This window comes from Alligator mississippiensis, chromosome 5 (assembly GCF_030867095.1).
Source record: "Alligator mississippiensis isolate rAllMis1 chromosome 5, rAllMis1, whole genome shotgun sequence".
Classification (NCBI taxonomy): Eukaryota; Metazoa; Chordata; order Crocodylia; family Alligatoridae; genus Alligator; species Alligator mississippiensis.
The window spans coordinates 125551443-125563909 of NC_081828.1; the positions used below are offsets into that span (position 1 = coordinate 125551443).

The 12467-nt window shown below is 42.4% G+C and overlaps 1 protein-coding gene across 5 annotated transcripts in view; it reads left to right on the forward strand.

The window, feature by feature from the left end:
* Nucleotides 1-12467, forward strand: part of VPS41 (VPS41 subunit of HOPS complex) — a 166581-nt gene that overhangs the window by 90656 nt on the left and 63458 nt on the right. For all 5 annotated transcript variants that reach the window (XM_006267880.3, XM_014602587.2, XM_059728674.1 and 2 more), the window contains 2 exons: nucleotides 2180-2326; nucleotides 3516-3582. In XM_006267880.3, coding sequence (XP_006267942.1) covers nucleotides 2180-2326; nucleotides 3516-3582 — 214 coding nt within the window. The remainder of the gene's footprint in view (nucleotides 1-2179; nucleotides 2327-3515; nucleotides 3583-12467) is intronic.

Sequence of the window (12467 nt, forward strand, 5' to 3'; positions counted from 1 at the left end):
ATTGGTATCAGCCCCCAAAAACTCTACTGGTGCACCCCTGTCAGTTTGTTACAGCTCTGTTTTATATGACTTGGCTCCATATCTTCAAAGGGGTTTAGTTGCATAACTCCAATTTAAATCCAGTGGGAGGGTGCCTAACATGTTGAAGAATATTGATTGGCCTTAGCATTTTTGCTCAAGGCATGGAAGGTTCATGCTTTTCACTCTAGAGCCTCCCAGTCATGGCCAAACAGGCACATTTCAGAAATGATTATATGCTTTGATGTGCAAAGCAGGCATATCTTCATCAATGATCTGGAAGATGGGATGAAAGGCACCCTCAAGCAAGTTTGCAGATGACACCAGGCTGGGGGGGATTAGTAAATATTCTGTACAGTAGGGCTAGGATTCAGAGAGACCAAAACAAATTGGGGAATTGGACTAAAAGAAATCTCATGAAGTTCTTTAAAGATAGGCACAAAGTCCTGCACCTAGGGTGGAACAGTCCCACGCACTGGTACGTCTGGTGACTCTTCAGAAAGGGACCTGGGAGTTACAGTGGACAAGAATCTAAATACCAGCTAATAGTGTGCCCTTGTTACAAAGAAGTCTAACAGCATATTGGGCTGCTTTAGTGGAAGTGTTGCCAGCAGATCGATGGAAGTGATTATTCCTCTCTGTATGGCACTGGTGAGGCCACATCTGGAATACTGTGTCCAATTTTGAGCCCCACACTACAAGAAGGATGTGGACAAATTGGAGAAGCAATGAAAATTGGAGGGAGAGCAATGAAAATGTTTAGGGGGCAACTTGTAGGGGAAGAAAAGACTGACTTTATACCTTTTCTCTTTCCAAGATGGAAACTCTCTGCTTCCAATAGGTTGCAAATGGATAGAAACACAGATTTTCTGTTTCCCCTGAGAATAGTATCAGCTGCGTAGGATAGTAGGTTGTTTGGTACCTTTGTAGTCCTATGGAAGAATAGGAAACTGCACTCAGAATTGGGAACGTGACTGTGGGGCCAGCTGGGAAGAGATTTAAAGCAGTTGACAAGTAATTCTCTTTTCCACCCATTTATTTCTAATCCTTGGGGAAAGGGTAATGATAGATGACATGATGGAAGTTCCTACCAAGCAATGCAAGGACTGGCAAGTCTTGCATGTTGTGAGGAATATGGTTGTTTGGTCCTGATAAGCCTGTGTTCCTACACAGGCCTTAGCTTTTTCCTCAAATTTGGGATAAAGAAAGGTGATGTTTCTCACAACTTATTGGTTGGAACCCCACAGAGAAGAGACTTAGAAAGCTTTCAAAGGTGACCCAATAGCAGAACAGGGTATACTGTGTAGTTCCACTCTGCTCAGCCTGCAGGTAAATGAAAACATTTTATTAGGAGGTAATTCTGCTTAAAATTATACTGATGCCTGTGGAGTCTCCTCCATAGCCAGTAACACTATGGTTGTTCTCCCTGTGTATAATCATACTTTTCCCAATATTACCCTGAAATGAATTGTGGTGCCTTGCTTTCTGCCAAATCTGCAAGATCCAGTAGACTTATCCTTCTCTAGAGAATATTATTCCTTGTAAATTTAATGAGGCACATTGCAAAAATTCCTGTTAAGTTTTTCTGTAGAGTTCTGTAGATTGAGGAGGGAGGGAGAGGAGGGGGCTAGCTCCTAATTCTAAAAGTAACCCGTTATGTATTTTGTATCTTTTTAATATGTTTCTTCTTCATCTTTGGGTTTGGATTGAATCCTTTAAAAGTATTGTATACACGTGCCTTATTGACCAGCTTGTAGGTTTCTCTTCTCAATCCATCTGCACATCTAGCACTGTCTCCTTTCTACCATTTCACAAATATTTCTGCTTTGGAGTTCCATTTTGTCTGGGACAGATTTTATTAGTTGCCTGGTTTTCTCTTCCTTTCTTTCCCTTTCTGTCAACTCCTATATCATCTCATCTAAATTGTGCATACAATTATATCATTTCCTTTCTAGTCTGTACCGTTTTAATTTTTGTTCTACTGACTTATTGAATGTTAATATTTTTCTATCATGCATCCATTTTGTACAGCCATTTCCTATTATTTGAACCAAAAACTGCTTACAGTATCTTGTAAATCCTAACACTGTGGAATGTTTGAAATGAAGTTTGTTGGGAAGGTGTCATATTAAATAAAGTTGTGTTGTATTTAAACTTCCAGGGTGTGAAGATACTTGACATGATCTCCAAGCAAAGAATTACCAATGTGCCTAGAGATAATATAAGCCTTCGTCCAGATATGTATCCCTGCAGCCTTTGCTGGAAGGACAATTTAACGCTGATTATTGGCTGGGGAAATTCAGTAAAGGTACAATTACCTGTCTTTGTAATAAATGCTTGCTGTTATCACAGGCAAACAGAAGATTATTTCTGAAAAGCAAAGACAATCGAAAAGAATGGAATTTGGTTTGACTACTGTGTGCAGAACTCCTGCTGCCATAGAAATGTCATTGGGCTGACCCTCATGAGGAGGAGTAATAACAGACGCCCAGTGGTCAGACAGATTTCTCTGTGCGTGTACAGTTCATGTAATCCTCAGGGGAATTTTCCTGTTCTGTGGCTTTGAGAGAGTTCCGTCTTTGAAATCTCTTAGAAGGTTGTTGAATTTTTATTTTGATTAGCATAAACAGGAACACCATATCGTAAGGTTCTTTGTATGGTCGTTGTCACTGCTAAATAAAAAAAGACGGGGGTAATTTCAGTCAACCATAGAAAAAGGTGGGGAAGAAGTTTTATTTGCATTTCTTTCAGACCTGCTTTAGCAGGGTGCTGGCATTTCAAACACATGCTTTGGAGACTGTATGATTTGCTCAGACTGGCATCTGACAAGAGTTTTGTTACAAGCACATTAGATGCTTTCTAATAACAGAGTGATACATCAATGCCCAGTGGGAAATTAAAAGTGTTTGGAAAGAGCAGATGGAGAGGGAGTGGAAAGAAAGATAGGTAAAGTCATAAAACCTTTCATGTTGTTACAATCTTGAAGAGTTTGATAGACCATGAGGTTTTATTATAAGTTTGCCAGTTTTTTACTGTGTCTTGGTATTGGTGTCTATGTTATAAGATTTATGCACCTAGAGCAGTTTTGTCAATCAGGAGCCCTTTACATGTTACAGGTATTATACAATTAACTGGTTAATTGCACACTTAACTGAGACGAGCTACAAATGCAAGGTACCTTTCTCCATAAAATGTCCAATCAGCTATAAATTTAGACCTTGGAAAATATGTACCAACTTTATAGCTGGTTGCTATCCAGCTTTAATTCGCACATGGAGCGGGGTCTGTTTCTGCAGCTGGAAGCTCTGCCGGCTGATTGAGTTCCCAGTTGCAAGAGTGCACCATGCCCAGCTGGAGATGGGCATCTTGCAGCTGAGGAGATTCTCAGCCCCAGCTTTGCAGGGCTATAGTTCTACGAATTCATGGTTCCAAAGTAACACATGATGCAAAAATATTTTTGAAACGAATGTTAATGATACAAATCTTTGTTTTTCTAGATATGCTCAGTAAAGGAACGCCATGCCAGCGAAATGCGAGATCTGCCTAGCCGTTATGTTGAAATAGGTACAATCCCGTGGCTTTGTGCATTTAACACAACCTCTTAAGTTTCGACAGATGAATTTCAGTAATTTTTTGTGAAGTCTGTTTTCCCATATGAAACTGGACAGTTAAAATTGGGGGGTTTTGTTTGTTTTCCAGTGGTAGGTTAAAGTTTTTTGTCTTGTCTTCTATTGGACCAATTATATAGTTCAGAGAGTAGTTGGACAAGTTTTGAGGTATCAAGTGCACTCTCTCAGATAACCTGAGGAAGCTTGTCCAACATCTCCCAATTATAGTTGGTCCAAGAAAAGTTAGCATAAAAAAGCCTTGCCTCACAACATTTCCTAGACCATCATGGCTACAGGAACATTCCAGACCTGTTTGGTTTTTTTTCAGTGGCTAATTCCTAGGTAGTGTTCTGGTATGACTCCATACGCTGTGTATTTAATCTGAAATGTCATTCTCATACTAGCTTGGGATGCTAAGAATTATATAATCTCAGGAGCCTGGAACTGTCATGTGTTTTTAGGACAGGGTGCCTCTTGGGGATTTTTACATCTCATATCTTCCTACACATCTATGCTCCTAGAAGCAACTTGGTTTTTTGTTTGGTTGGATTAAAAAAAATTTAGGAAACATTAAGGAGCTAAGATAAACTCTAATATACCATATGGAGCTTGATTACATAGCTTCCCACTTCCTTTTTTCTTTATCTCCTGATGCAGAGCATCAGTTAACTTCCCCAGCTTCAGATTGCTTGGCACTTGGCTTCTATCTTTACAGTCTTGCACGCTCTCTCATTTTCTTGGTGTGTATAAATGTGGAGAAGGCCAAATACTAAGAGTGCAATATGAAACAAATTGCAGGGATAAGCTTGGGGGGTTAGGTTTTGCTTTTGTATTTGTCAAAAAACACAATTCCTAGAAGAGATTCCTATTTTGATACATAACTAGCAGGAAGCCTAATTTCTTAGAAGAATGAAAGAGAGCTTTATACTGAAAATAGGTTTGAGGACCTTTCAGAGTAGAGTTCTTAGACTCCTGTCCATGCATTACTCTCTTCTGGTTTACCTGTGAGGCTATAGGCATATTAAATTAAAAGATATGGATGAAATCCTGGTTTCTCAAGGGTGTACAGACGTTCAGGCAGCCTATTGGGGAGGCACTCTAGCTCAAGGCACTTTACACAAAGCGCCATGAGTTAGAGCACCACTGAACCCAACAGGCATTTGCCTGTAGGTTGTGGGGGGGGAGCTTAGATCCTCCCTGCACTGGCCCAGGCCAGCAGACAGGGGCTCTCCAGGAGGCTTTTAGACCACCCCTTTTCTCAGTCGCCGGCCTCCCCCAGCTGGTAATTGTCAACAGCAGCAGCTAGGAGGGGGGAGGAACAGTTCTTGGTGGGAGCCTGGCCAGGCCTGTATGGGGGGGGGGCTCCCTTCTCGCACCTCCCCCCCACCGCCCCCCATGCAAGTTTCTTGACAGCAGCAACCTCATGGCTGCCATGCCCAGGGCTGGCAGGGGGAGGGAAGGGGCCCCTACCTTGCAGGCCTGGCTCTGCTCCCCCCACTCCCCAGCAAGATGCAGCAGGGGTAGCTGGGCCAGGCCTGTGCTGCAAGGGGGCTCCATTTTTCTCCTCCCCCACTTCTGCAAAGCCACATGGGATGTGGGTGGAATTGCCCAAAATTTAACTCTCTCAAGGAACCAGTACACGGGTTTCTTAAGGAGGTCTGGTTTAGAGCATCCCAGTCTGATGCTACATCAGACCTTTGTTGTGATGTGGCAGCAGAGTGTTTTCGGGGGCCTCGTTGCACAAAAAATGTAACTTCTGTACACACCCTCAGAAAGCAGTGGTAGAACTCATACTGTTTTCACGGAAGCAAGGCTTTTACCTTTTGAGTTGAGAATACCAAATGGGACTATTTCCACTAATATACAGTGACTTCAGACAAATAGCAACTTCATTAGGTGCTGGGTATAGAAACTAATACTGAGTGTGTACCCAATATTTTCAGAAAGTTCCAAAAATTATCTGGGAGGATCCTTGTTCTCTATGTGTACATGCAAATATATGTGTGTATGCAGACGTGCCCACTCAAGGTAATTACTGTTATTTGACTTGTCATGTCTTTCTGTGATTCTATAATTGAAACTTTATTTTTAATAATATTTTAGTTTGTCATCAAACTGTGTAAGTGCAAGTCTAAAGATTTTTGTGGAAGAAACTTCTTGATCCTACCTTTTTCAGCCTACAGTTTTCTCTGCATGTTTGAGTGGTTGGTTTTTTTTTTTTATCTTGCTTACCTGTTAACAAAGTGCTTGAGACTTTCCTTTCTGGTTTTGGGTCACAGCGCTGAGGACAATTCTGCTGAATGCTATGAGCAGCACTCTTTAGAATGCAGGTAGAAGGTTGTGGGGGCATAATTTGTTGAGGTCTCAGTAGAGATTACAATAGCTTTTGATATCATCATATAGACAATGTTGCTCACGAACATTCTTTCATGAAGTGCGATCTGTTTTCAGCTTTGTTGATATTCCAACTTTACCTGCAGGCACAAGATAGCAATATTTAAGGTTCTTAGCCCAGTACAGCAGCCAGTTTGGATGTTTTTGACTGGAGACATTTGTATCCCCAAAAGAGACTAAGCATCTATTTAACGCCTATGCTTTTAATATACAGAGAGGACAGTAAATAGAACGTAACAAACAAGAAGCTGCTTTCAGAGGTTCATTGGCAAGTTATTTGTTATGGCATTTTTGTTGTATTAGAGAAAGGAATCAAATAACCAATTACAGTACTGGTTATTATATTAAATATTTTTCCCCTCTGCTCTCAGTATTTTTTCTGAGTTCACAGGGATTTGGAGCAATAGTTCAATAAAGCAATTTAACCTAAATCAGTTAAGTCTGATATTACATCCATCCATGTTTATCTTAAACTGGTTTCAACCATTTTGAAAGCTGTTTATGTGCACTGAACTTCTGTTGTGTTACAGATTTGATCTGGTGTCCAATCACTTAAAGCAGTTTGTGTAATTTCTGTCCCTAGCCATGGGGTGAATGGGGAGGCTTCACACAGGGCTGCTTGTTTTTTGGGATAGTACTACCACTATCAACATAGTTCTCTTTGAATGTTAATAGGGCTCAGATTTCTTTTGCTCCAGATCTATGTTTGGAGGCCATAGGTAGACAAGGTTCTTTGGGTGAGTCCATTATTTTTTATTAGACCAATTCAAATAGTTGGAAAAACTTGTTCTTTGCAAGCTTTTGGGTACAAGTACCCTTAAATAGTCTGAGGAAGCATCTGCAGTTGGTCCATACTGTTCCATCCAGGAACTATTTAAGGGTACTTGTACCCAAAAGCTTGCAATAGTACTATTTTTACTATTCCATCCAGGAAGAGCATGGACCAACTGCAGATGCTTCCTCAGCCTGACAGAAGGGTATTTGTAACCAAAAGCTTGCAAAGAACAAGTTTTCCAACTATTTGAGTTGGTCTAATAAAAGATATTGGGATTACCCAGAGAACCTTGTCTGCCAAACATTATGTAGCAAGTTGTTCACCTTCTTTGATGTTTTTCAATGTCTTCTATCTATGGCAGGATATAAATGTGGCACCTACCTTGCTACTAAACCACACTGCCCCATACCATAGAAAAATAAGATGAAAACTGCTTTTTTTTAAGCCAATGGTTTGTTTGCATGAATAGAAAAATTGGATGAAGTATCTAGTCAGCCCTTTTATGTTAAAACTTACGTTGCAGAAGTAAGTTGGTTTATATCTTTCAGTCTAGTAGCAGCGCTATGGTAATTTTTCCCTGTCTCTTTTTATGGTATAGTTCACTACTTGCATGCGTCTTCATTCAAAAGCATAGATAAATTCTAGCAAAATGTAGCTGGTGGTATATTTTTGTTTGTTAGAAGAGCAGATCCTGTTAGTTTAGCTCTGTCAGCTACTACAGTACTGTATCGATTAGAAAATATTGCTATTGAATTACAGGCTTAACATAGACTAAAGACCATTGTGGTTTTTTTAAAGAGTTTTTAGTCCTGTGTTTGCCCATGGACTTCATACTAAAGTTACATTTTAGGAAAGAACTTAAACCATGTGCTTAGCTACATTAGATACCTAAGGCTGAAGGGTTAATATGAATCCTTTCTTCAACTGAGGACAAATACCCTTTGTTGTAAAGGGTAAGAGGTGATTAATTCTTCATTTACACAGTACCTTTAATTCAAAGCACTTTACAAACATTTAAGTATTATCCTTACGAAAATCATCAGAGTTTGGAGTTTATATATATGACAGAGGTATAGATTGAGGCAGGTACAAATAAATAAGCATCTTGTCTAATGTAATTTGGTGACACCTGAAAACACAACTGAGGATGTTACTTTCAAGTCTCTACTTTTGTATTTGTCTTCCCTCCTGATGACTCTTGATCCATGGCTGTTGCTGGTTGATTTCTCTGTGTGGTCATCGTACATCCACATAGCTCATCACACGCACACATACTAATTTGGTCTTTCCGGGCCTTCTCCTAATTTGGTCTGTTCCCTCAAAACCAGGACTCGGGGGGGGGGGGGGGGGCCCTGATGTGGGGTCTTGTTAGCTGCTGCCACCGTATCTCATGTTATGGAACAGTATGAGACATGCCCCCAGTTTCCCAGACTGTGTGTCCGTTGGCCTTGTTGTGTTAGACAGCCTGTCTGTTTCGAAGGCTGTGAAACTCTGTGTGAGACCCAAGCTTTTCAGAAATGAGTTAAGCCCTGCTGCCCATTCTAAACCATTCTAATACATGTATAAGGTGCCACAAATGTGGAGTAAACAGATACCCTTACCCTTTGCTTCACATGACCCAAAAATTAGTGGTGCAACAAAAGGTAGTATTAGACTCTGCTGCTTTATTGTGGTGGGTGTTGATTGTGTTTTAGGCTTTCCCAGTTCTGTGGGGCTGGCTAGGTGATGAAAACCACTACTTTCCCCATTGCCTCAGACTCACGCTGGGGTCAGAGACAGTGGGGGAATGTGCCAGCTGGGCAGGGGAACAGCCAGTGTGCCTAGCAGTGTTCCCCACTGCTCCAGGTCTGCAGGGAATGCTGGGTGCTTCCCCCCCATCCCTGCATGCCAGCCAGCATGTGGAACTGGCTGAGCAGGGAAAGCAGGGAGTCCCACACCATAATGGGTGGTTTGGCTTAGAAAATTATATTTAGAGGTTTGCTTTTGGAAATTGGTTTATAGGTTATATGTACAAAGGCTAAGGACATCTGTTTAGTCCACATCTGTGTCACCTTAAAATTTTTTTAAGGTGACACAAATGAGAAATCAGATGAGACCTGTTTCCATTCTCAGGGCATTTTTACATGTGCTTCCAGTGCGACGCCAGGCACTTCAATTAGCAAACCATGCTAATTAAAAGTGTCCGTGCATCACATGCATCAGTGTCACCGCATATCCCAGCACTGAAAAAATAGTGGTGGGGCTCTTTGAACTAAAGCTCATCGGAGATGTTTTATTTCAAAGTGTACTGCCGCCATTTTGTCAGTGCAGAGATGCGCAGCGATGCTGATTACACATGATGCATTCTGGTAGCCTCACGTGTCACATGTATCAGGCGCCACTCATCTCCACGCTCACAAAATAGCGGTGGCACGCTTTGAAATAAAACGTGTCCAATGAGCTTTAGTTCAAAGAGCCCCGCTGCCGTTTTTAAAATGTATTAATCGAGACTGCTCCAATGCACCGGGTTTCCAACATGTTGGAGCAGGCTCCTCGGATGTGCGTAGGAGCACTCGGAGACCAGACAAGGCTGCAGTGATCCCGAGAGAGCATCCCCTGGAGTACACTCTGTGACACCTAGTGAACTCATTGGACAGTTGAATTTCAGATTTAAATTTTAGTAGAAGCATGTTATCGATTTGTTTTCTGGCAAATAGCACCAAATGTTTGGCTTGGGTTTGTGAAACAAAATACTCCAATACAGTAATGTAGTCCTCTTTACCATACTGTCCTCTTTTTTTCTCTTTTTTTTTTTTTAAAGAACTTTTTATTGAACTCAGTGAACAGAACATCATCATCAGTGGTTGAAGAGGGATGGCTTAGGAATAGTGAGTCCTACATCCATGCAGCTGTCCCTTGAGGCCCTTCCATCCCAAGTTTCTAATTTAATGTATTTCATTTATCAGAGTCCATCATCTTATATCCTGGGCATCTTTATACTGTTAAAATTTAAATGGACAAAGTTACCTACCTAGTAAAACACTAGACCAATATAATGCTGTTATGTTATTAGCCTTGTCACTTGATTACAAAAAAGGGACATGCTAGTAATTGGCAAGATACCTAGTAAGATAAGCTAGCTTTAATGCTATGGTCCATAGGCTGCCAAATAGTCCTTCCTTGTTTGTCACTTAAAATTGCCCTGTTTGTACTTTTCATGTATAGAAAACCTGTCTGTTCTGCACTCTTTTGTGAAGGAAAGCTTGCTAGAATGTCACGTTTGCAACCATCAATCATTTTAGGGCCTGGAATTTCACTAATTTGTGGAATAAGTATAATTCCATATAATTTCTGTGAAGACTATAGATTCTTTTCCAGGAGAAATGTGTACTGTAAGTGATGGGAAGTGATATCAGTGATGATTTCATTGCTGTGAGATAGTGAAAAGAGATGGGATGTTTTCAGAAGAACTACAATATGTTTCTACATCTCACAGAGTTAAATCATAAGCAATCTTGGTGGAAGCATAGATAAGATTTTGCTTAGTTTCACTGAAGTCATGTATATTTTTCATAAATGCAGTTGATTCTGGTAATACAGTTATATAGCAAATCGTAGTGCTGCTGGCAAAAGACAAAACACTAGGTAATTTAATATAATGTCCATCTTATGCTGACAGAGTGATGAGCTGGTTGATCTAATAATTCGCTTCCGTATCTGTTCTGTGGTATCTGTAATTGGTAATGATAACTAGGGATCCTGGTTTTCCAGGATAAAAAAAATTGCAAATTCTCTGATTAAAACCCCAAAAATTCATTATTAAAATGAAAGGCAGGCCCCTCACTCCCCCCGCCCCCCCCCCCAGCCCACTGTTCCCACCCCCAGCCCTGCCAGAAGGCAGAAGGGGCCCCCAGCTGCCAGAGCTACAGGGCCAGGGACCTGGGTCCACAGCCCCCCTGTCTCCAGCAGGATACAGCAGCCACTGCAGCAGAGCAGAGCCTGGATCCCCCACCCTGCTGCCTGCTTCTAGCCTTCTGTGGGCTCAGGCAGGGGAGTGGGGGTGGCTCCCTGCCACTTTGTACACTCCCCCAGATCTGTGCGTGGGGCAGAGGCAGGCTCGGGCTCCTGCCCTCTGCCCTCACTCAGGGCTTCTGTAACCCAGCGGGTACGACCCGGCGCTGCAAGGCACAGTGGGGCTGCACGGGGAAGCTGCTTGCTGCTGTGAGCTCCGCGCTGCCCTAGTGACATGTCCGCTTCCCGCATGCAAACAGTGAGGGGCGCAGCCCTGTGCCACTGCCCCTGATACTGTTGTGCGTGCAGGAGGTGCCTCTCCAAAGTGGTGCAGGGCTCGCAACAGCAAGCAGCTTCCCAGTGCAGCCCCGCTATGCCCTGCAGCGCTGGGTCACACCCACTGTGCTGTGGGGGCCTCGGGGGAAAGCAGCAGGGCAGGGAGCCTGAGTCTGCAGTTAGTGGCCTACAGCCACCCCCACCCTGCACACAGAACTGGGGGCATGGGTGTCCCCTGTACCCTGGGAGTGCACACAGTGATGGGGAGCAAGTCCCACCCGCCAGATGACCCACCCACAGCCTCATCCTGCTCCCCTTTGGAGCCCTGTGGCTGTGCATTCAGGCCCCAGGCCCCACGGCCCATGCGCTGCCAGTGTGGTCAGCAACCCCAGCCCCAACCCTGCCCAGCTCCCTCTCTCCTTCCCTCTCTTCCTCACTATGGGGACCTCAGTCCCTGCCCCCTACTTACCTACATGGCACCCCCTGCCTGACCACCCTCCTCCTGCTCCCTCTAAGCCCCCTGCAGACTGGAACTCTGCCAGCCTGCAAAGAGCTCTTTACAAAACTGCCAAATGGGCAGTTTTCTCCGTTAAAATGAGAAATCCGTGTCTTCCTTGGGTAAAGGGGAAAATCCATATTTTACTCTGTTTTCCCATGGGAAACGGAAAACCTGGATCCCTGATGATAACAAATGTTTTGTTTTTAATAGGAACTTTCTACTTCCACTCTGTCAATATCCAGTCAGGTAACAGCTCTGAAGACGTTAGCAGGGCCTTGACTAGTTTTATGTAGTGTAGTTTTTCTTGCTCTCTGATCACACCCAAGTAATGCAGCATTGAGAGGCATTAACTACCTGTCAATTGTAATACTAGCTAATTCTAGTGAAAACACTTTTTTTTTTATGTGCATGTTTCAGAACACATCAGAAATGATTAATCAGTGAATTTTTAGCTAGCATTGGTTCAGAACTTCCTTATGTAATAAGAGATTAAAGCTTCAGGATTACTATTTTATCCATCCCACTCATCCTCTAGAAAAGGTGATAGTGGTTGTCAACTCTAGGTTAAAAACCTTCAAGCACATCCTGTGGAAAACACTTTGCATCAGTACAGGAGAGGGTATATACAGTGCCTGACAGCTGGTAATAGTAGTACTTTCATATGGTCTACTTATAGAAGCTTAAGGAAAAGAATGTTCCCTTAGAATGTACTTAAGTGCATATTTTATTGTCGCGAAGTTACTTAATTTCTCGTGCAGGACATAAATGTAATTTTAGGGGAAAATTTTAGAGTGGATTCTGAAGGCACATTGCTGCCTTTTTCTTTTTTACCCTGGATTTATTTTGTAGCTGTGTTGGGTTTTTTTCTGTTGTTTTTTCGGTTTTTCTCCCCTGCATCTGCAATCCA